The 25,821-nt window shown below is 35.6% G+C and overlaps 1 protein-coding gene across 1 annotated transcript in view; it reads left to right on the top strand.

Annotated features, from left to right (window-relative positions):
• The window catches only part of MIB1 (MIB E3 ubiquitin protein ligase 1), a 128,213-nt gene extending 104,034 nt beyond the window's left edge, over window positions 1-24,179 (top strand). Inside the window, exons 17-21 of the mRNA XM_011288075.4 lie at window positions 948-1,140; window positions 4,868-4,946; window positions 10,775-10,888; window positions 13,307-13,407; window positions 17,567-24,179. Coding sequence (XP_011286377.2) covers window positions 948-1,140; window positions 4,868-4,946; window positions 10,775-10,888; window positions 13,307-13,407; window positions 17,567-17,707 — 628 coding nt within the window. The 3' untranslated portion in view covers window positions 17,708-24,179. The remainder of the gene's footprint in view (window positions 1-947; window positions 1,141-4,867; window positions 4,947-10,774; window positions 10,889-13,306; window positions 13,408-17,566) is intronic.
• Window positions 24,180-25,821: the final 1,642 nt, after the last annotated feature.

Here is a 25,821-nt window from a genome sequence, read left to right on the forward strand (position 1 = left end):
GTGTTCTCTTGCCTCTCTTTTAATTTGGGTGTGGAGACGAAATGACATCTCTTTGGAATCTATACATTGAGCTGTTAATGGAGAAATTCATATGAGGTATATACATTTCTTTAAGTGTGTCCTTGAGGAACATAAAATTCTATTACAGCAGGACAGAGCATATCTCAAAATATAGATATAAAGCGCTATAATTCCTGTAGTAGTAACTTTAATGCTGGGGTCTAAGATGGAACCAGTGTGTGTGTGTGTGTGTGTGTGTGTGTGTGTATGTATGTGTGTGTGTATGGATGTTCATGAGTTTCTGAAGATTATGGTAGAAACAGAGTATCCCTTTTGTATAGCTGTAGTTGGTCATATATATGTATTTCTGTGTCTTGTATCCAATTATTTATAGATGTGTTCTGTCTTTCCATAGTAGAATTTTATGCCCCTTAAGGATACATTTAAAGAAATGTCAAAACAGCAGCTGCAGTGACGTATTTTCCACAGTGCCCTGTCAGTTGTGGACTCTAATGATGCTTCATTCTGTCTGTAGTTAGGATAACTAATGTGGGCTCTAACTAGAATTTGTGTTTTATTCCTATGCCCTTCTCTGCTGGTTCTTTATAGGTAACAGATTCTGAGTGAAACTGTTTATGTTAAATTTTTTGTAGCTAGTGTTTTTGGTTTCTTTGTTAGAAGAAGATTCACCCTTTTCCATTGGGTGCGCTATTTGTTCAATTTGAAATTTAAATAGTATCAGAAGCCTGTAAAGATGCAGAGATGTATACAAATGGAAAAATATGGTGTGCAGTGTTTCATATACAGATGTTAAAGCTTAATTTTTTAATATAACTAAAGCTGTTTTTATGTATACGAATGATGCTCTAGATGTTTTAAAAATATTTTAATGAAGTTGTAATATAAATATTCTGATAGGATTGATGAGAAGTATTTTCTTTTATTAGTGGTCAAGTGGGTTCTCGAAGTCCTTCCATGATTAGTAATGATTCTGAAACCTTAGAAGAGTGCATGGTGTGCTCAGATATGAAGAGAGATACTCTTTTTGGCCCATGTGGACATATTGCTACCTGTTCTTTGTGTTCTCCACGAGTCAAGAAATGCCTCATCTGTAAAGAACAAGTTCAGTCAAGGACAAAGGTAATATATTTTTAATACAGTATTTTATCATTTTATGAAGTTCTTTGAGATTATAAATTATGATAAATAAGATTATATGATGCCATATGTCTGTTAAACTTTGTTCTAAGAATGATTTAAATTTGAGGTGCCTGGGTGGCTCAGTAGGTTAAGTGTCTGACTTTGGCTCAGGTTATGATTTCACGGTTCGTGGGTTTGAGCACTGCATCAGGCTCTGTGCTGACAGCTCAGAGTCTGGAGCCTGCTTTGGATTCTGTGTCTCCCTCTCTCTCTGCCCCTCCTCTGTTCATGCTCTTTCTGTGTCTCAAAAATAAACATTTAAAAAAAAAAAAAGGATGATTTAAATTTAAGAATGTATAATTTATATATTTATCAAGAAAACAATTTTGAGTTTCCTTCTTTGTATATAGAAACTATAGAAGTTAAAAATCAATCTATTTTGCTTTTATAACCTAAAGCTGTACTTAATCCCATTTTTCATTGTAGTTATTATATATTGCACCTTTTTTGAGTACACGGACTCTCTTGCATTCATCTTCATAAAACACCAGTTGTTTGTTTGTTTGTTTGTTTGTTTTTTGTAGAATGTCACACATTCTGGATTTGATTGTTTTATCAGAGTGTTGTGTAATTTGTTTCTTTATCCTCTGTGTTTCCTGTAAACTGGAAGTTAGATCTAACAGCTTGATTAGGGTCAGCTTAAACATTTTTGGCAAGAAATTCTCACAGATGGTGGTACTCACTTTGTATTGTGTCCCACCAAGAGGCAAATAAAGTCTGTCTGTCATCTTGCTGTTAGCAAGGGCCAAATTCTGTATCCACTCTGAACTTTTTATCTTGTCTGACTCTACTTTTTGAGAAGTATTACTCGTTTCTAGGTTTCTGGTTTCATTCTTTTTCTGTGTAACTTAGTGCTCTATCATAACTATATTGTCTTACCCATTTTGGTTGTACTGAAATAATTGATTTTCCTTGTTAGTTTTTCCATGTGTGTGTGTTAAAATGAGATTTAAGTTTTTTACAAATGATTTCTCTTAAGGTGAGTAGCTTAAACCAAAAGATCTCTTGGTTTTCTTTGGTTTCATTTATAAAGTTTATACTCTTTTTTTTGTTCTCTTTTTATTCTCTTCATTATTCCCTTGATGTTTCTTAAGCTGTTCATTAACCTTCATTAATTAGAAAGGAGCTGGCACTAATTCTTATAATGAATTAGCTGGCAATGACTTAAAAGGTGTTACATTGCTGGTGCTTTGTACATTTTCATAGGGAGCCTTCTAAAACTAGATGTTTTCTGTGATCCAAATGAACAAATCTTTGGTAAAATTTTTGGCACAAGGAAGTTATTTTTGAATAGAGGATTTTGGAGTAGTAAGGTGTGTATAGCTGCTTAGTCTCTTTGTAAAGGTGGGAAGGATGAACTAACAACACTTAACTGTCTGTTAAGTGTAGACAGTCTCGTAACTGCAGGTGCTGTGTTGGCATTTTATATGCATTCTATCTAGGTCATCCCTGCTTAATAGATTAATGCAGATCATTCTACTTGGTATTTATAATTTGCTTTAGTTACCTGCTCACTAAGCAACAGTTTGGGAAAGAATCTGAAAGGGTAAAAATTCAAGCCATTCTCTTATTTTTTAGATTAATCTATGCATTCTGTTGTTGGGCCTGAAACTTTTTGTGTTGGATTAAGCCTTATTTTAACAAATCTTTATTGAGCACATGTTTTGTAGTCAGGACAGAGATGAATATGATAATTAGCTGCTAAAAACTGGTAATGTGCTGGTAAACTTAGATTAAAATCTACTTTGCCATATAGGATGTTGTAGGTGCTTTGAGAGAGATGTAAAGTTCAGAGTTCAGAGCCCCAGGTTGCCAGAAGTGGAGTCCCAGATACTGAATAACCCTTACTGGTTGTCTAACTCTAGGATTCACAGTTGGAAAAATTGAAGCTCAAAGAAGTGTACTCAAAGAATCAAATGCAGGTCTCATGATTCTTAAGTCCCTGCTCTTTCCCCCATGTGATGATACACAGACAAGAGTGTCTACAAAGGGAAAATTGATGGAGCAGGTAGAGAGGGAGGAATGTGCTGTCATACCTTTCTAGACCATTTCTGAATTCCAAGAATCAGTAGGCTTTCAGTTTGACTTTCAAGTTATAAAATTTTCAAACCTGCAGAAAAGTACAAAAAGTAACATACCCACCAGATTTGCCAGGTTAGCGACAGAGCTTTGAATATAAAGAAATAGTGACCCCAAGTGGTTAAAGAGTAATGAACATCTTCATTAAAGATAAAACAAATTATAAAACTAATATTTGGAGAAAGGGGGAGTAAATAAGCTTTATCTCCTTAGCAGTTAAGGAAATATAAATAAAAAATTATGAATTACCATTAATCATTCCTATCAAATTAGCATAAATAAAATTCAAAAAATGCTATCCTGGACAGTGGAAAATGCACACTCTTTTAAACACTGCTGGAGGCTGAATAAATGGGTTCATGTTTTTGAGAGACCATGCTGACAGTATTTGTGAACCTTTGCAATAAACATGCTTTGATTTAGTAATTTCATTCCTGGGAATGTAACCTGAGGAAAAAAATCCAAAGGGGGAAAAATGTTAAGGCTACAAAGATTTTTTTAACTAAACACTCCATACATAATATCTGGTTTAACCACCCTGTGAAGAAGGGTTTGTTCTTTATCATTTAGATTTAAAAAAAAAAAAACTTTGGCTCAACAGTGTTAGGTAATTTGTTCTTATTGGGACTGGAATTTGAATCCAGAAATATAAAGGTCCCAACCAATCATATCTTACTGCTTTCTCCTATTAATTCAACTCTAGAAATTCTATGTACATAACAAGGTACACATTGGGAAAGTCCATAGAGAGAGCACATGCAAAATTTGGTTAGTTAGGTGAAATTATAGATGAGTGGTGGTCATCATTTTGGGGCAGTAATATTAGTGTCACAAGATACGGGTAAATGTGAATGTGTGTCAGAAGGGGGGAGAACAAGTGAAAAATGCAAGGGCAGTGGGGTGGGATGGGGTTGAAAAAAACCAAGAGCCAAGGTTGAGAAATAGTTACACACTCAAAACTCAGATGAAGTGGAGATGAAGAGAAGGTAAAATTAAGGAATATTATGAATAGATAGTGGAAGACTTGTGCCTTTAGAGATTATAGAGAAAGAACAGGCCAAAGCCATGGACTCCCACCAGCATGGGAGAACTGACTAGGTCCCAGAAAAGGATATGTTGGGTAGAGTTCCTTGGATGTGGATAAATAGAAAAATTCCCCTTGGGCCCTAGCAGTCTGCTAATCTGGCTGGTTTTTTATTAATATTAGAAATCTAGCTTATCTTAGATTTATTTTTATACTCCTTTATTTGTTCTTTTTATTTTTCTTTCAAAGTAATTTTTGAATAAAAGAGAATTAAAGTCTATTCTGGTCTTTCTGACCACAGAGGAAATGGAGTTTTCTTTATCATTCTTTAGGATAGGTAGGAAGACTAACATGGAAATAGAACCTATGAAGGGCCAGAGTTTATAAAGGTGAAAAAATGAGCAACCCAGAGAGTCAGGGACAGAGAAGTAGAGTGTGTGAAGTTTCACTGTGCTAAGAGTGTTTCCTTATAGAGGAAATACACTTGGATACAAAAGAAACTGTTAGAGTTACAAGATTTATCTGTACATGTTCACACTTATGCTGTAACCTCTTTTTTTGTAGATTGAAGAATGTGTGGTATGCTCTGACAAGAAAGCAGCTGTTCTTTTTCAACCTTGTGGACACATGTGTGCTTGTGAGAGTAAGTAGCCTGTACAGAACTTCCTTGGTGTTTTTATAGAACTAGAAAATGAAACAAAGTATAGCTTTGAGGTTTTTTTTGTTTGTTTGTTTTTTGGTTTTTTGTTTTGTTTTGTTTTGTTTTTATATATATATAACCCATGAGCAAAAACATTGGTCAGCCTTTCTAGTACCTTCCATCTCTTCCTCGGTACTATGTACAATGTCACCTATGTCCCTCCTTGCTCTGAGGTTAGAGAAGGCAGAACAGGCTATGTTCTACCAGCTCACATTTTGATTTCATTTGTATCAGCACAAAATGATCTCTTATCACACACAATAGAAATTTATTTCCAAAAATGAATTTTGAAACATTTAGTCTAGGCCTTTTCACATATAAAATTAGCACATCTTCATTTGTTTTCACCTTAATATTGCCTCTCCTGCATACTTTTTTCCCCCACTACTGAATCACCCACAGCAACTATTTGGGGCTATACTGTCTGGCCTTCTTAACCTTTCTTAGTCGTTATGTTAAAAGAGCTGTTTTGGAGGATATATTGAAAGTTCATGATGTTTTAAAATATCTTTTAAACATACTATCTCAGAGTCCCTTCCTTTTTATATCCCCCTCTTGTTCTTTTCAAATTCATGCACTGTTCAACATTCTCCTCTTCCCTTTGCTGGTTTCATTTGTCAGTGAAGGATTTTAAACAAGTTTAACAACTTATACTTTACTTAAATGAGCTCAAAGTAAAGCATGGTGTTTCCTATTATAAAATAGTTTAGTCAATAGGTATTGATTTTCAGTGTAATATTTAAGTAATACACAGATTATATGATAGATTAATTTAGTTGACATAGATTTGTTTTAAACCTTGGTGGTTTTTTTCATTCTGATAGGCAGCGAATTAACTAAATAAAGGATCAAGGTTTCCTCCTATAACATTCTGCCTCAAGTAATTGGTTTTGTTTTCCAAAGACTAGTATAATGGCTGTTATCAACTGTCAGAGGGCTTGTGGAAAGAGATTTCTGTCTTAAGTAAAAAGAGCTCAGGTTACTTAAGTTTTCATAGTCTAGGGGCTAGCAAACCTTTTCCGTAAAGGGTCAAATCATATTTTTGACTCTATAGGCCACATGGTTTCCGTAGTAAGTACTTAACTCTTTCCTATTGCTCAACTCTGCCATTGTAGTGCAAAAACAACCATAGACAGCATGTAAATAAATAGGCGGGATTGTTCTTCCTTAAAATTTTATTTATAAAAACAGGGACCTGGTTGGGTTTGGCCTGTAGGCTGTAGTTTACTGACCCATGTGATAGAACAAAGTGATACCTACAGAAGAGACTTGAAAGCTGGTTATAATGAGTAGTTGATAATACAGATTCTCAGGCCTTATTGTGGTGTTTTCCCCAGGAGTTTCCCAACGTTCTTACATTGTCTTTGTATTCAGATGTAACAAGTGTAACAGCTAACTTTTATAACAAGAGGAATAGCTAACTTTTATTAAGCTCTTGACTGGTACCAGACATTTTAATTTCTTTTAGAATACTTCCTCACTTATCTTCACAACAACCCTAAGAAGTAGATTGTATTGAAGCCTTGAAGAGTGTAAATGCCTTGACAGACCAGAGGAAGGAGAGATTGTATCCATTTTGGGGGGGAGTAAGAAAGATTTTGTAGAAACAGTATAACAGTCTAACTTAAAAGAATTTCAAATAATTGTTACATATCAAATTAATTAATTAGTTTAATCGACTAAATTTAAGGAAAAAATGTGCTCTCAGATTGAAGACAAATCCCAAACCAGATTTCTATTAGCATTTGCTCCTACCTAGTGCATCGTGCATAGGCCAGCATCAGACCCAGCTCTGTCTGGGCCTTGACATGAGATTGGTCTTGATAATCCTTCTCTGTCCACCAGTGCAAGCACCATTAGGAGCGTACGCCCCATCTTGTCTACATAAATTATCCCTGGATACCTGTCACAATTTTCCTGGGTTTTTTTTTGTCCCCCCTGTTTTTGAGACGATAAAGACACTTGGTACATAGACTAAGATATGGAGTATACGTTGATAATACATGCTAATGAGGAAGGGTATATTGCAGGATGTTATTTTGTAATTAGTTAATAACTTTAGATATAGAATTAACAATCCACGACCTGTAATTTTGCCTAGGTATTTCCTCTTGGGATGGGAGAGCATTCCTCTGATACATAACATAAGAAAGCCCATTATGATATATTTTTGATATTTTCATGGCTACTACATTAAACAAGTAGTTACTAAACAATTCCATAATAAATGACATCAATTTGATAGAGAAGGAAGAGAATTGTTCAACATATTTTAGGAATTTTAGAGACAAACTGTTTACAATAGAAAGTACATTTAGAAAATTATGTGAGCAACCTTATAATTCTATATTAGTTAAAACTTATAAAAAGTATCTTCCTTCTTTATTCTCAAGCCTTAAGATCTTGAAGTATTTTTTATTTAAAAAAAAAAGGGGGGCCCTACTAAAAAGGAGAACTATAGACCAATTTCCCTGATGAACATGGATGCAAAAATCTTCAACAAGGTATTAGCCAACTGGATCCAACAATACATTAAAAAAATTATTCATCATGACCAAGTGGGATTTATACCTGGGATGCAGGGCTGGTTCAATATCTGCAAAACAATTAACATGATTCATCACATCAATAAAAGAAAGGACAAGAACCATATGACTCTCTCAACAGATGCAGAGAAAGCATTTGACAAAATACAGAATCCTTTCTTGATAAAAACCCTCAAGAAAGTAGGGATAGAGGGATCATACTTTGAGATCATAAAAGCCATATATGAATTACCCAACGCTAATATCATCCTCAACTTGGAAAAACTGAGAGCTTTCCCCCTAAGGTCAGGAACAAGACAGGGATGTCCACTCTCGCCACTTTTGTTCAACATAGTATTGGAAGTCTTAGCCTCTGCAATCACACAACACAAAGAAAAGGCATCCAGATCAGCCAGGAGGAGGTCAAACTTTCACTCTTCACAGATGACGTGATACTCTATATGGAAAACCCAAAAGATTCCACCAGAACACTGTTAGAACTGATTCAGGAATTCAGCATAGTTGCAGGTTATAAAATCAATGCACAGAAATTGGTTGCATTCCTATACACCAAACAGTGAAGCGACAGGAAGAGAAATCAAGGAATTGATCCCATTTACAGTTGCACCAAAAACCATAAGATACCTAGGAATAAATCTAACCAAAGAGGTGAAAAATCTATACACTGAAAACTATAGAAAGCTTACGAAAGAAATTGAAGAAGACACACAAAAAATGCAAAAAGATTCCATGCTCTTGAATAGTAAGAACAAATATTGTTAAAATGTCGATACTACCCAAAGCAATCTACATATTCAGTGCAATCCTTATCAACATGACACTATCATTCTTCACAGAGCTAGAACAAATAATCCTAACATTTGTATGGAACCAGAAAAGACCCCAAATAGCCAAAGCAATCTTGAAAAAGAAAACCAAAGCAGGAGGCATCACAGTCCCAGACTTCAATCTGTATTACAAAGCTATAATCACCAAGATAGTATGGTACTGACAGAAGAAGAGACATTCAGATCAATGGAACAGAATAGAGAACCCAGAAATGGACCCACAAACGTATGGCCAACTAATCTTTGACAAAGCAGGAAAGAATATCCAATGGAAATAAAGACAGTCTCTTCAGCAACTGGTGCTGGGAAAACTGGACAGCAACCTGGACAGCATCCTGGACCACTTTCTTACACCAAACACAAAAATAAACTCAAAATGGATGAAAGACCTCAATGTAAGACAGGAAGCCATCAAAATCCTCGAGGAGAAAGCAGGCAAAAACCTCTTTGATCTTGGCCGCAGCAACTTCTTACTCAACACATCTCTGGAGGCAAGGGAAACAAAAGCAAAAATGAACTACTGGGACCTCATCAAAATAAAAAAATTTTGCACAGTGAAGGAAACAGTCAGCAAAACTAAAAGGCAACCGACAGAATGGGAGAAGATATTTGCAAACAACATATCTGATAAAGGGTTAGTATTGAAAATCTATAAAGAACTTATCAAACTCAACACCCAAAAAACAAATAATCCAGTGAAGAAATGGGCAAAAGACATGAATAGACACTTCTCCAAAGAAGACATCCAGATGGCCAACTGACAGATGAAAAAATGCTCCATATCACTCATCATCAGGGAAATGCAAATCAAAGCCACGATGAGATACCACTTCACACCTGTCAGAATGGCTAACATTAACAACTCAGGCAACAACAGATGTTGGCAAGGATGTGGAGAAAGAGGGACTCTTTTGCTTTGTTGGTGGGACTGCAAGCTGGTGCAGCCACTCTGGAAAACAGTATGGAGGTTCCTCAAAAAACTAAAAATAGAACTACCCTACAACCCAGCAATTGCACTACTAGGTATTTATCCAAGAAATACAGGTGTGCTGTTTCAAAGGGACACATGCACCCCCATGTTTATAGCAGCACTATCAACAATAGCCAAAGTATGGAAAGAGCCCAAATGTCCATCGATGGATGAATGGATAAAGAAGATGTGGTATATATATTCAATGGAGTATTACTCGGCAATCAAAAAGAATGAAATCTTGCCATTTGCAGCTACGTGGATGGAACTGGAGGGTATTATGCTAAGTGAAATTAGAGAAAGACAAATATCATATGACTTTACTGATATGAGGACTTTAAGAGACAAAACAGATGAACATAAGGGAAGGGAAACAAAAATAATATAAAAACAGGGAGGGGGACAAAACAGAAGAGACTCATAAATATGGAGAACAAACTAGGGGTTACTGGAGGGGTTGTGGGAGGGAGGATGGGCTAAATGGGTAAGGGGCACTAAGGAATCTACTCCTGAAATCATTGTTTCACTATATGCTAACTAACTTGGATGTAAATTAAAAAAAAATAAAATTAAGTATTATGTTGAAAAAAAAAAACTAGCTAGGGCACAAGGCATGAAAAAAAATAAAAAATGAAAAAAAAATAAAAGGTGTACATATTGAAAAGGGATAAATAAAATTGTGCTTATTTGCAGGTGGGAAAAAAAGGGGGGTGGTGACTGGGTGGTTCAGTCTGTTGAACGTCTGTCTGACTCTTGATTTCAGCTCTGGTCATGATCTCACAGTCGTGAGATTAAGCCCCACTTTGGGATTCTGACAGTGCAGAGAGCCTGCTTAGGATTTTCTCTCTCTTTCTCTCTCTCTCTCTGCCCTGTCCCTGCTCACACATGCCCTCTCTCTCTCTCAAAAAAAAAAAAAAAAAAGTTAAAAACCCAGAAAAACAACTTTGACAATTTATTCTAATATATTACTAGAAAATGTCATTATTTTCATGACAAGGGGTGCTCTCTTCTAGAGGCTGCCTCTAGAGAATATACATTTGTAAGATGATAACATTTTAAGAAGATAGAATTGTGTATTCATAGAACTTGTTTAATGTTTATCTTAATGTGAAACTTAAATTTTTTTTAAGTTTGTTTATTTTTGAGAGAGAGAGAGAGAGAGGGAGAGAGCGTACGTGAGCAGGGGAGGGGCAGAGAGAGGGAGACACAGAATCGAAGCAGGCTCCAGGCTCTGAGCTGTCAGCACAGAGCCTGACGTGGGGCTCGAACCCACAAACCGCAAGATCATGACCTGAGCCGACATCAGAAGCTTAACTGACTGAGCCACCCAGGTGCCCCATCTTAGTGTGAAATTTAAAAATGAACAAAAAAGGCCAACCCTCTTATCATGTTGTCTCTTGTAAGAAGTATCCTATTGCTGTTTTCCAGACTGTGCTAGCCTGATGAAGAAGTGTGTGCAGTGCCGGGCAGTAGTTGAACGAAGAGTGCCTTTCATTATGTGTTGTGGAGGGAAAAGTTCAGAAGATGCCACTGATGACATCTGTAAGTGTATTTTTTTACTTCGCTGTCTTGTTGGGACTTTCATGAACATCTCTTCTCATGTGTAGTAGAATGTTGGCTTGTGAAGCACAAGGTACGTGACCTCAGTCTACAGAGGAACAGATAGGGTTTTGTTCTTATCACAGGAAACTTGAGATTGTGTTTTTCTAGCTTGCAGTATGATTATAGAACTTTGAGCATTTGTTTTTTAAGAAACCTCCATGTGTAATATAAAGAAAATTGTTGTGTTCTTGCTTAAAGAAAATTTGCTTTTTTTTAACATTAAATTTAGAGTATCTTGGTGAATTAGCATATTACAAATTATTTTTTCAGTTATATAAGTGTTAACATCTCATTCTTGGGTGTAGCAGATTTCACCTAGTGCATGTCAGTATTTTATAGAATAGCATTTATTCGGGACAGAGTAACTGTAGATAAACTGAAATGTAACTCAGTAAAGAAGTGGAAAGATGAAAAATTATTTACTTTCAACCTTTTAAAATTTTTTTTTTAATTTATTTTTTTATATATAATTTATTGTCAAATTGGTTTCCATACAACACTCAGTGCTCATCCCAACAGGTGCCCTCTTCAGTGCCCATCACCCACTTTCCCCTCTCCCCCACACCCCATCAACCCTCAGTTTATTCTCAGTTTTTAAGAGTCTCTTATAGTTTGGCTCCTTCCCTCTCTGTAACTATTTTTTTCCCCTTCCCCTCCCCAATGGTCTTCTGTTAAGTTTCTCAGGATCCACATAAGAGTGAACATACGGTATCTTTCTCTCTATGACTTATTTCACTTAGCATAACACTCTTCAGTTCCATCCACGTTGCTACAAAAGGCCATATTTCATTCTTTCTCATTGCCAAGTAGTATTCCATTGTATATATAAACCACATCTTCTTTATCCATTCATCAGTTGATGGACATTTAGGCTCTTTGCATAATTTGACTGTTGTTGAAAGTGCTGCTATAAACATTGGGGTACAAGTGCCCCTATGCATCAGCACTCCTGTATCCTTTGGGTAAATTCCTAGCAGTGCTATTGCTGGGTCATAGGGTAGATCTATTTTTAATTTTTTTGAGGAACCTCCACACTGTTTTCCAGAGTGGCTGCACCAGTTTGCATTCCCACCAACAGTGCAAGAGGGTTCCCATTTCTCCGCATCCTCTCCAGCACTTTTCTTTTCTTTTCTTTTTTAAAGTTTATTTATTTATTATGAGACAGACAGAGACGGTGTGAGTGGGGGAGGGGAAGAGAGAGGGAAAGAGAGAGAATTCCAAGCAGGCTCCATGCTGCCAGCATAGAGCCCAGTGTGGGGGCTCAAACCCATGAAACATCGAGATCATGACCTGAGCTGAAACCAAGAGTCAGAACCTTAACTGACTGAGCCACACAGGCGCCCCCTACTTTCAACCTTTTCAGTACTATAGCTGTATAAAAATATTTTTCATCTTTGCACTAGATAGAAGCTTGGAATGGTACCTTTGATTTCTTTGTTCTATGTATGCACGAGGAAGAACATTAGTGTAGCCAATTCTGCTCAGGGCTCTTTGTCTTTATCACTGATAGAGCAGAATTAAAATCCCAGAAACAAGTTAACTAGAGTAAAAGAGTAAAAGTCTAAAGAGTAGGAAAAGTGCAATAAAAAATTTCCCTCTAGGGGCGCCTGGGTGCCTCATTCATTTAAAGGTTTAACTCTTGATTTCGGCTCAGGTCATGATCTCAGGGTTGTGAGATTGAGCCCCACATCGGGCTCCACACTGGGCGTGCAGCCTACTTGAATTTTCTCTCTCCCTCTGCCTCTCCTCTGCTTGTTCTCTCCCTTTCTCTCACTCTCTCTCTCAAAAAAAAAAAAAAAAAAAAAAAAAGCTCCCTCCGTTTAGTAGACCCACTGATCACATCTTTTCTTTCATGGAATTCCTCATCTCCAATCAGTAACAAGGAGGGCCGGGAAGAAAGGAAGGAGGTTAGGTTTTTGTGTGTTCTCCTAAACATCATCTAAGAGACTTTATGATTATTGCTGCCCAAACTGGCTAAAGTGCTGTGCTGCCTCCCATCTTGGCTTTGTAAAATGCAGGAATAGAGAAAACAAGCATAGAATGTGTTTGTGAGCTTGCCAAAGGAAGCAAGTAGAAGCGCCTCGGAGAACTCAGAAGTCTGTGTGTAGTTTGTTGTCTAGCTGAGTTAAATAGAATTAGAAAATAATGTGCAAACCTGTTTCTTTTTAAAGATTATAAATGAAGGAGTATAACGTGAATGTCACTACTGTATTGGTTGTCCATGAGTGAAAAAAAAATTTTAAGGGGATTCTAGTAATAGTCTGGTTTTTAATAAAGTAGTAATAATTTTAGAAATAAAAAAAAATCATTGCTATGTCAAAACAGTCATAACATTAAAATATTTTATTTGTATTATAGCAAGTGGAAATATTCCTGTGTTACAAAAGGACAAGGATAATACCAATGTCAATGCAGATGTGCAAAAGTTGCAACAGCAGTTACAGGACATTAAGGAGCAGGTAATGATGATCTCTTCATGGTAAATGATGATTCTAAGGATGGCATTTAATATTTTTCTATAAAGCTGTTGGATGGGGCGCCTGGGTGGCGCAGTCGGTTAAGCGTCTGACTTCAGCCAGGTCACGATCTCGCGGTCCCTGAGTTCGAGCCCCGCGTCGGGCTCTGGGCTGTTGGCTCAGAGCCTGGAGCCTGTTTCCGATTCTGTGTCTCCCTCTCTCCCTGTCCCTCCCCTGTTCATGCTCTGTCTCTCTCTGTCCCAAAAATAAATAAACGTTTAAAAAAATAATTAAAAAAAAAAATAAAGCTGTTGGTGTTTTACATAGTAAGTAGGATTCACATTAGGGTATCATTTATAGTATTTGAATAGTTTGTAAAACGTAATATGATTAAAAGATTTAATCAGGCCTTTTCCAAAATAAGAAACAAACAGATGACCAGTAATGCTCAACCAGACTAGTAATCAAGAAATGAAAATTGGGGTGCCTGGCTGGCTTAGTCAGTAGAGCATGTGACTCTTGATCTTGGGGTTGTGAGTTCAGGCCCCACTTTGGGCATAGAGCTTACATTAAAAAAAGAAGAGGAAGTAGAAGAAAGGAAAATTACAGAAAAGAAAACTACAGTGAGGTGCCTGTCTCCCTACCAGACTGAGTAGAAAACTCTGTGTTAGAAATTGTCAGTATAGGGGCATCTGGGAGTCTCAGTCAGTTAAGCGAATGACTCTTGATCTCAGCTCTGGCCTCGAGCTCACAGTTGTAAGTTAAAGCCCTGTGTTGGACTTCACACTGGGAGTGAAGCCTGCTTAAAAAAAAGAAAAAGAAAGAAATGATCAGTACACAGTATTAGAATACGGGAGTACAAATTAGTAAAAACACTTTGGAAAAGTTTGTCACTGTAATATTAACTAAGCAGGATATTATTTTGAAGTGCAAATTTGGAAAAAATTGTACAGATGGTGTTTAAAACCAAGGGTAGTGGTTTTCTTGGCTGGGATGGCTGGAAGGTGGGGCACAAGGGAAGTTTCTGTATAGAGAGATATAAAGTGCCCATTATGTGCATTTGATCAATTTGTGAACTTTTATCAAATGGTACATTTATGATTTGTGCACATTTCTATATAAGTGTGATACTTCAGTAGAAAGGAAAAATATATATGTTCTCTTTCACTCTCAATCTGTCACGCACACCATAACAGAAAGCAAGGGAAAGATAAATGCAGTATTTAGAATAGTGGGTTTCAGTGATGGGTAGATGGAAAGGATTTGGGAAGATATATGGAGGGGCTTCAAAAGAAAGGGTAGCACTCCATGCTTTAAGCTGGGTGGTGGTTTATATTGTTCTTTATATCTTATACATACCAACAGACGTCCTCTCTTATCTACTCAATATTTCATAGCAGCAACAGTAAAATAAAGAAGCTAGTTAAAACTTGTTACATATATGGTAAGTAAGAAAGTCTGCTTTTTTCCCTTCCCACCTTATCATTTGACCCAGCAATTAAATCTGATTCAAAAGATTGAGAAGCATAGGGTGTTATTTCTTTAGTTTGGGTATCACATCAGTGTTGCCATGCAGTTGTTAGTCATCACTTGTCTTTTCTACCTGAGTTTATAAGTAATATAGTCAATAAATAGGATAACTAATGACCCTTGTGATAGAGTAATATAGTAGATAGTTATTAAAGAATTAAGCATATGTATTTATTAGGAATTTAAGCACCCATCCGAAAAGATTAAAACTCTATGACTTGGCTAGCTTTTGTTTCGAAATCTAGTACCTAGTAATACTTGTTATATGGTGACTGAGTAAAGATAAACATGGATTTACCAGTTCTTATGTAGCAACATAAAAATAGGAACATATTTAGCTCATTCTAATATAAAATAGAATGTTTCAAAAATCTTTTAAAGCTCCGGGGCACCTGGGAGGCTCAGTCACTTAAGTGTCTGACTTCACAGGTCATGACCTCACGGTTTGTGAGTTCGAGCCCCATGTTAGGCTCTGTGCTGACAGCTCAGAGCCTGGAGCTGCTTCAGGTTCTGTGTCTCCTGCTCTCTCTGCCCCTTCCCTGCTCACTCTCTGTCTCTCAAAAATAAACATTAAAAAAAATTTTTTTTAAATCTTAAAGCTCCTTAGCATCTCATTTTCTTTCCCATAAGACCCTTATAGAAAGGTAAAACTGATTTTTAAACAAGTCTTCTCTGAAAAGCATTTCATCTCCTATTTGTGAATTAAAATTAATTGTGAATAATGATAATTTTGAACCCTATTATGGGTCCTGAAAAAATAATTCAGCTTAGGGCGCCTGGGTGGCTCAGTCAGTTAAGCATTCCACTCTTGGTTTTGGCTCAGGTCATGATCTCACAGTTTCGTGAGTACGAGCCCCAAGTGGGGCTCTGTGCTGGCAGCATGGAGCCCACTTGGGATTCTCCCTCTCTCTCTGCTCCTCCCCCACTCATTCTGCCTCTGTCTCTCTCAAATAAACCTAAAATAAATAAATAAATAATCCAGCTCTACTTTTATCCCAAGTTCAGCACTCCAAAGAAGTTTCTTCCCCCTTAAATAATATTCATGACCAGATTTCATCACAAAAATATATTTAAACAGTTGTAACAAAATTCATTCTGAGGACTGATGGGATTTCTTGCAGGGACCTTGGTCCTTGACTTTTGTCGAGGTAACCAAGACAAAGCATCTGAATAACTCTTTTTAAAATTTAAATCTCCAATCTTTCTCTTACTCCAGTGTAATTTCACGTGCTATTAAGAATATATTAATCTCAAAGTAACTGAAGTTACTAATTGACTGCATAGAACTCCTGGAAATTTAATGGGAAAGAAACCATTTTAATGGTACTAAAAGGCTGGTTTGGCTTTTTAAATTTTTTTATGTTTCTATTTATTTTTGAGACAAACAGAGCATGAGCAGGGGAGGGACAGAGAGAGAGGGAGACAGAATCTGAAGCAGGCTCCAGGCTCTGAGCTGTCAGCACAGAGCCCAACGCGGGGCTCGAACTCACAGACTGTGAGATCATGACTTGAGCCAAAGTCGGAAGCTTAACTGACTGAGCCACCCAGGCGCCCCTGGTTTGGCTTTTTAAAATAAAAAAGTATATACAATTTTCTACAGCTTTGTCTCTCAAGCTTTAAGATAGATACATGTGAAAATTTGCTTTGGAAGGGTGGGGCTAACAATTAGATTTGTAGTTCCTTCCCCCTCCCTGCCACAGTGATCATTGTCAGAGTTGATCATTACATTTTCGTATAGGCCTTAGGCCTAGTTTATTAGTCTAGAAATTCTTTTTGATTATGTCATTTCTATGTTATTTAGGATACTTTTCCATGGATACTTTTCCCAAATAACATAGAAATGACTTCATAATATGAAGTATTGTGGTATAGTAAGGTAAAAAATGTTTTTCTGAAAATAAAACGTAAAATGTGTTTTTGTGAAAAATTATGTGATTTTCTAGAGTGTTTTCACCAAAGTATACCTAATGTACTTCTAAATTTTTCTGAGTTCATGAAGTTACATTTGTTAATATGTAAGTAAGGCTAATTGTTTTTAATTGAAGGGGATCTACATTAATAGTAATCCAGTGAAGGATGTTTCAAAGCAAGAGCTCTGGGGCCATATGATCCAGTTTACATTATGGCCTGTGGTGGGGAGGTGTTTAGCCCCACGAAGCCCCAGTTTGCTCGTTTTTAAAGTGATAGTGATAATAGGGCTGAGATATTATCATAGTGTGTGGCACGTGTCTTTAGGGACATCTGTACACTGCTCCCCCTCCCCCATAGGCCTGATGTATTGTGTTACTTTCATACAAGAACAGCATAGTACACAGAGTTGGGGAATCTGAATGAGACTGAATGGGGCTATTTTTCATTCATTTCCTGTTAGATTTTGACATTTGCATTTTTTGTTTTATATAGTATTTATTTAATGAAGTGTCTTTTATACATGACAGTACAACTGATATTTCTGTTTTATATAAAGGGATAACTTTAACTATTTAAAAATTTTTAAATTAAAAAAAATTTCTCGAACATTTTAAAGCAACAAAAGATTAAAACAACAAAAGAAAATGTTACAAAGTTGTTATATACAATGTCAAAATATAAAATGTCTCAGCATTTATTACCTTGTTATCTCCCATTCCAGACCATGTGCCCTGTATGTTTGGATCGTTTGAAGAATATGATTTTCCTCTGTGGCCATGGAACGTGTCAGCTCTGTGGAGACCGAATGAGTGAATGTCCTATTTGTCGCAAGGCTATTGAGCGAAGGATTCTTTTGTATTAATTAAGAAACTCAGTGTGTTTTGTTAGCTAAAGTATTTGGTCATGAGCTCTTAGTGAAGCTGTTAAGCTAGTTGGATGTTCTAATGAACTAATTTTTAATATCATAGTTTCTTTCCTAGAGTGTAATTAGACTGTAAATGTATCAGAACAAAAAAAAAAAACCTCTATAAGACAGTGTTTGAAGTTGTGGTTTTTGTTTTTGTTTCTTTTAATTTGAAACATCAAATCCATATAATTCATAGGTAATTTACTTGTCACTTCTAAGGGGAAAGTCCTTTAAGAATGTCCTGTTATTTTTGTTTTTATTGCATTTTTCTTATAGTTTGTAAATTTGTTAGACCTCAAGAAATGTAGATCCTTATGATCAGCTGTCCTTCAGTTTATTGTGATTTTACACAGTTGACACAGGTACTCAGAAAAGTCATGCATCAAGTGAACAGGGCAAGTCAAACCATTATGCCGCATATATTAAATGACAAAATTATAATATGAGTTTTACATAGTTAATATTGAAGATAAGATTATCTGAAGAGAGGATTATCTTTTTAAGATAAAAAGTTATGCAAATGATTGTTTCTGAATTCTTAGAGTAAATGGAAGCATGGAATGAGAGAGTAGTGACTTTGCATTTAGCTTAATTTATAGACTTAAAAAGAAAATTGTTAAACTTGAATCAAATTGCCAGGTTCAGAATGATTGACATGAAAAGGAAGAAGAAGCAGTCACAGTGGGGAACTGAGGTGGGGGAAAGTGGCCAATGAAAGAGTACCTTTTAACTGACCATTAACAGTTGCCTTTCCTGTATTAATTTATACACTGTTCTGTTTAGCCAGCCTTTAAAAAAAAAAAAGTGTATGAAAAGTGTACCTCAGTTTTCCCTGTGGTCACTTATCCAGGCTTGACCTGACCAGTGAAATGATACTGCCCTATTTGGGCTCTGAGGTTGCATGTTGCTTTTCTCATGTACTGAGTAGTACCCCAGTGATCTGAGAAGGGTAGTGCATTGTCTCAAGGCAACAATCTTTTTTTTGTTCCTGTTGATTCTGACAGTGTTACTGGTTCTACCTACATCGTAAGCCCTCCTTCCATTTTCTTTCAGTTGCTAAGACTTGTTATAAAGAAAACACTCTCTATCTACAAATGAGGATATTATTTAAATTGCCAACTGTATCCAAGACATAGTAAGTAACCTAATAATAAATACTTTAGAAAGAGTGACCAGGACATTTACAGAAATATGCCTGATTATCTGCAGTTTTTCCTTTAACTCAAACTTTTGATTCTAGAGCATCTAATCATTTTCTGCCCTTTGAATGAGTAGTGTTACTCTGTCTAGGATGAATATACATATAAATAAGTGTTTTGAGGTCATTGCTGCTAGATTATAAAAATATCACCTGTTTACAATGGTGTCTACTATATACTGTGTATAAGCTTACTCCTAAGGATAGTTATCTTGTAGCTTTTTCTTTTCTTTTTTTCTTTTGATTCTGGTTATTCCTTCCTTCCTTCCTTCTTGCCTGCCTGCCTGCCTTCCCTCCCTCCTTTCTTCCCTTTCTTTCTTTTTCTTTCTTTCTTCCTTTCTGTTTCTTTCATTTCGGCAACTAAATTTAAGAATATTCCTGGCAATTTAATGGCTGCTGCTTTTGCAAGTCCTGGTGAAAACAGTGGTGAGCTTTGCTGGCTGATTTTGTAGTCTTGGTGATTCCGTATCTGTGTTTAGCTAAGTAATTTAGCATTTAGAATAGTAAAATTTTTATAAGTTTTGAATTTGAAAATTTGTATGGATTCAGTTATCTAATAAAGGGCCACTGAGGCTATTTTTTTAAGCCATATTTCAAAGTTATAAAAAGAGCATCTGACATGATGTCACATAAAGAAACAGACTTATTTTCTTTCAGATTTGAAAATAGCAACAGTCGGGATTTTTTTCCTTCCATGCCATAGGCTGCCCATCTCTTTTCCACTAGGTCAGCTGGAGAGGAGGGAACACCTGGCTGACTCATGCACAGTTTGGCCAGCTAGTGAATTCTGTCTAGAGCTCTACTTACATCTTTTTTGTCTTTTGAGCTTGCTGTGCTTAAACTTACATCCCTAAAGGGCAATTTCATTTTCCAGACTAGTTTATTTCTTCTAAATTAAAAATACAATAACATAAACTATTACAAAAGTCATATAAGGTCACTGTGATTATAGTGTTGTGTATTTGTGCATTTTCTATATTTGTACCACTCTGAAATTTGTTTAATGAGTAGAAAATGTTTCTCTCTTCATGTTTTCAAGCACCTGAAAAATTATTTTAAATTTGTTTCGTGCTTGTGAGCAAGAATAAGGTTAAGAACAGAGTTGTTTAAGTGACTGTCTTCTAACTCTGAAATTGCTACCTCTTAAGTGTCTCTCAGCAGTACTTTCCCAATTAGGTATGTTTCCTTCTCATCAGCTCGTCATCTTGTGCCTCAGAAGAGCTTTTACTTTTCCTAGAATCATTTAAAAAAAACACAGCAGACATTCATTCAAAAATGTATTTATTGGGCCTCAGGGGCTAGATATACAACATTGAAAAATGGTCAGCATTTAGCACACACTGAGTCTATCATGCAGCAGTTGTACATTTGAAGAACTCGGTAGTCAAGAAGGGATCCAAAGGTACTGATAACATTTCTTCCTAATGTTTCAGAAGAGTTGTCTTAAAGTAGCATTTGGATTCCCTCTCTGTATCCCCTTTCTCCTACATTTTCGCCTTTACTCTAAGATTGTCAGCTTTGTTGCCCAAAACACACACACAACTTACCAGATGGTGCTATTCTAGTCATTTTTGTTCACATAATTTAACATTCTTACTGCTTATATTACTAATGTATTGAATTTTTCTGGGAGCAAGAAGGCTTTTCAAGTGAAGATCACTTTGTATTAGTGTAGGGTATGATATTAGACAGTGCTTAGCTGACCAAATCATGTTTGGACAAAGTGTTTGTAATTTTAAACATTGCAAATTGACCAGCTGTAACATTAATTGATAATATTGAAAATAGCATTCTTAAATTTGTATCTTTGATGGCTTTAGCCTGTAGGAACTAAATTTTAGCATGTTGAAATGCATGCTGCTTAGGACTAGTCCAACTCAAATGTATAAACTTGCTGGGTCATTTTTACATAGTAGAAATACACAATCTTGTTATGTGTTGCCCAGTTGCTCTCCTTTGTTTATTATGAATTTTGGACCCTTAGTGATGGGGTAGGATAGGAAGACAGTAAGGAGTTGCAAGCAAGCAAGCAAGCAAGAAAAGTCAGTATCTGAGTTTAGAAAAAAAAAAGGGGTTTAAGAAAGTCATGTAGATTTCATCAAAGCGGTAAACAGAGAGAGTATATTTGATTGAACAATATAAAAAAGGTCTCTTAATCAGTTTTTAGTGTCATTTAATTTACAATTGCTTTGTAAACTATACAGTTTAATACATCTGGCTTTAAAAAAAGGCCAAAGGAAAAGCGCCTATCCTCTCAGAGTGTCTAAAATGTTATAGTAATAATTTGTGTAAAAATTGGATATTTGGAATAGAATTTTTTTTACATTTTTTTTAATTGTGGTAAAAACACATAACATGAAATTTACCATCTGCACCATCTTTTAAGTGTACAGGTCAGTAGTGTTAACTATATTCACATTGTTGTTAAACGGCTATCTGGGAGAACTTTCTCACTTGCAGGATTGAAACTCTATACCCATTGAACAATAATTCCCTTTTCTCTTCACCAGCCCCCCCCCCCCCCAGTGGAATAGCATTATGGTTAAATATAAATCAAGGAACAACCTTAATTATCTTAATTGTTTGTGTTTGCAAGATTTAAAGTCACGGTTAATACTAAGTTCCTTAAAATTTGAGGGATGACAGAATTTCTTCCCTTCCTCCCAACTGTTATAAATCATAATTGAGTTGATTTTAAATGTCTGTTAATTGGAAGGGTTTGTTATTTCATTTGGAGCTGGAGGGGAGAAACACATTTTAAACATTAGAATTAGGTTAGCTCTGAATTTGGGAAGGTAATAGATTTTCACAGACTATGTGTGCCTTGTCGAAAATGTCAGTTGTCTTTAAGTCTCCTTGTAACGGTCTCAAAATAGTTTTTTTCTCTCAAAAACTCAACCTAATTTTATTTGCTTGAATATTAATGATAGGAATGCATACTGATACTACTTGATAATCATATAATAGCCTTGGAACTTTAACATATATATATATATCTATCTATAGCAGTATTAATAATCATAGTTGTACTTCTTTAAAACATTAAATTTGAGGAAAAACTATTTAATGATGTCTCATTTGTACATTGCTTTGCTACAATGAGGGGGAAGCCTTTAGATTGAGACTCAGTTTACTGGTAAATGGTTAGTAGTGGATGAAATTAGAATATAAAAATATGAACGAGTTAGGGGAGCTGATGAATTAAAATTGTAAGTTGCTACATCAGCATTTTCTACCTCCTTTTCTGTCAGAGTATTGCTTTTCCAGCTCTTATTCTTATTTGTGACTAAGGCGGAGAGGGGAACCCGAGGTTCAAATTGAGATTCTTATTTTGTTGAAGATTGAAGCAAGTAGGTACAGGAAGGGTGACCTGTCACGTCACTTTGGTGCGTAAAATCCATAATTACTGGTTGTAATTGACGTGTACAAAATGTGTGAGAAAGATAATATTACTGGCTGTTTTACTTCTCCTGTGTGGTCTACATGACTTTGTTTCATAAACATGACTTCTTTCCTACACAATGCAAAATGGTCTTGTAATTTTCTATAAAAGAAACAAATATGCCATTTTGTCTGAAATCTATAATTTCAGGAAGCTATTGAAAGTTCTGACTCAGGGCTTTGTAACAAGTTTAAGCAATTGTTAATTATATTTTGGAAAATCCATCTACATAATTCTTCAGTGCCTTGAAAGAATTATTAACTTGGCAACACTACTAAAACTTTATAGAAGGCTGTCTTTAGCGTGCGTGTATCATCACACACATTTATACGGCGTATTGCTTAGCTTGTGTGATAGCAATACTGCATGTGTGCTGGCTTTGGGTAATTCTTTAAAGGGAGTTTTCTAGATTTGCACTTGATATTTGTTTTTTAAAAAACTGATTATTTATGGCCATGACACTGTTACTAGAAAAATAATTCTGTAAGTCATTATGCAAAGTCATGTATAAGTAGCATCTGGGAAGAAGAGCAAGGGTTCATACAGTTTGCTGTTTTAAAATGAAAAGAGGATCTGTTTGGTAAACACAGATTGTCTTCCCCTCAAATGAAAAAAAGAACTTTTGTTCACGTGATTCGGTTTAAAAAACAACTTTTTTAAGGGAAATAATGGATTGCATGTTCTTCTTAATGCTAGTCTTATTTAGCCTGAATCCACAAAGTTGTTTTTCTGTTAATTTCAGTATGCTTGTCATTCTAAATACCATATATTCAGTGTGATAGAAAGCAATTTAATCGACGCATAGCAGTGTTTTTGCTTTGTGTTTTTCCCAGTGTTTTTTAGCTCCCACTTGATTAAAGTCTTGCTCGTGAATAGAGTTTCTGTATGGCAAATGATTCTTGCTTATTATTAGCTTTTGTTAAAAAAAAATGCTTAGCAAGAACTAAGCTTTTAAAAATTAATGCAAACATTTACCATTAATAAAACTTATGATGTAATATCATTCTATAATGCTTTTCTCTGATCTTTTGAAGTATTCTTTTTAGAAGTATGTATGAATTTTAATTTTTAAGGTATTTGAAGACATATCTCAATGTATCAAATCTGTTATTGGAAAGGAAATTATCATGTCTTTGAGAAACAAGGACATACATCTCCAACTCAATTCATAAGACATAGGTGCCCACATCTGGAAGGCTCTCACTGCAATTGTTTACATTTAAGGTACCTCTATCTACAGGGCCAAAGAAGCTTTTCATATTTTAACACCTCACACTCTTTCAGGATATTGTGAAAGTAGTCTGAATAGGATAAATTTGATAGAAAATAAGTCAGCCAGTCAGGAAGACTCAACTTTTTCTATACAGAGTTTATTCCTTTTCAAAATTCAGATGTAGATTTCATGTTCTAAAGATATACATTTTAAAGCAATGATTTATTTGGCTTTCTTAGTGTTTTGTGACTAAATCAGTAATTTGAATGGTTTGGAGTTATTTTATTTTTCAAGTTAATAGAAGCAGTTATTTGTTATTGAGAGGTTGTCTGGTTCTAGTTCAGAAATTCAGTATGTGTATCTGGCATGTTCAAGAGGAAAACCATCTGAAACAAAATCTTTTAACTGTTTATTTGAAAAAAAATCTGTATTCCAACTCTAAAATTGTGAATTTATTTTTGGATAACCTCTAACTGTATTTCTGTTGCTGTATAATTAGATATTTCATGGCAATATTTTTTATTAAATTGAAACTGTATAGGTTTTTAAAATAAAGACATTTTAGAAAATCTGATTTATATTTTTTATCATTGATAGTCATTCATCTTTCACAGAAATTCAAATTATTTGTTAGTTTTACAGTGTAGCATTTCCCAAACGTACTGACAGTGAAAACTTTTAAATGGTGCATTACAGAGTAGTGATAGTTTGTAAGATAGAATGAATGCATGGATTAAAGTAGAACACCAGAAGTTATTTCAGATAAGTTAATTGCTGAAGAGCGATCATTTGGCAAATAGGTTTTTTTTTCTTTTAAACAAAACTAGTTGATACTCATTTTGTTAAATACACACACACACACACACACACACACACACACACACACACACACCCCTTATAAGCATAATATGAGAGGATAAGACAAGATCCAGAACAGAGGCCATTGATCACTGAGTTGGTGACATATCAATGAGACTGTTAGGTAATGCTGCCTCTGCACTAATGCTCTAATCAAATGTGTGTATTCATGCTTTAGGTACCTTATTTATATCAGGTCCTTGCATTCTCAAATATGGCAGCTTTCTGAAAGGCCAATTTTCAAGTCAAATAAACATTCTTTACTTTTCTTATATTTAAGAGTATTACCCTCCCTTCCTGTTCTTTTCTTCCTTCCTACAGAACACCAATTAACATCTTGAGTGGAACATTGACATACAGATTGGAAAAAGCTTTTACAGGGGATGCTAACCCTGATTTAATAGGGAAATAGGGAAGCAACCAAATAAGAGAGCTCTGACCATGGCCAACCCGTACTGAAAAAAAGACTTGAGATTCAAAAAGTTTATATGCTGTCAGTATACAAGTATAGTACAAGAGTATCATAGTGGTTTCCTATTGCTGCCGGAAAAAAATGACCATGAGTGTAGTGGCTTAAAACAACAGAAACTTATGATCTTACAGTTCTGGAAGCCAGAGATTGGACAGAATACTAGTCAGAAAATCCCAAAGTTTTTGGAGATTAAACAATACACTTCTTTTTTTTTTTTTTTTTTTTTTAATTTAACGTTTATTTATTTTTGAGACAGAGAGAGACAGAGCATGAACAGGGGAGGGTCAGGGAGAGAGGGAGACACAGAATCTGAAACAGGCTCCAGGCTCTGAGCTGTCAGCACAGAGCCTGACGCGGGGCTCGAACTCACGGACCGCGAGATCATGACCTGAGCCGAAGTCGGTGCTTAACTGACTGAGCCACCCAGGCGCCCCTAAACAATACACTTCTAAATGACATGGGTCAAAGAAGTGTCAAGAGAAATTATAAAAATGTTTTGAAAACACAACTTGTCAGAATTTGTGGGATGCCATGAAAGCAGCTCTTACAAAGCAACTTGTAAAATTGTATACATTAGAAAAAGATATAAAATTGTTCATCTAAGCTTCCACCTTAGGAAACTAGAAAAAGAAAAGCAAATTAAATCCAAAGTAACCAGAAGAAATAAGAAAACAAAAATCAATGAAATTGGAAATAGAAAATCAACAGAAAAATCAAAACCAAAAGCTAATTCTTTGAAAAGATCAATCAATAAAATTAATAAACCTCTAGCCAGATTATCTAAGAAAAAGAGAAGATGCAAATTACTAATATTAGGGGTATTTTTTTAGGCTTATTTATTTTGAGAGAGCACAAGCCGGGGAGGCACAGAGAGAGGAGTGTGAGA

The sequence above is a fragment of the Felis catus genome, chromosome D3, assembly GCF_018350175.1.
Source record: "Felis catus isolate Fca126 chromosome D3, F.catus_Fca126_mat1.0, whole genome shotgun sequence".
Classification (NCBI taxonomy): Eukaryota; Metazoa; Chordata; class Mammalia; order Carnivora; family Felidae; genus Felis; species Felis catus.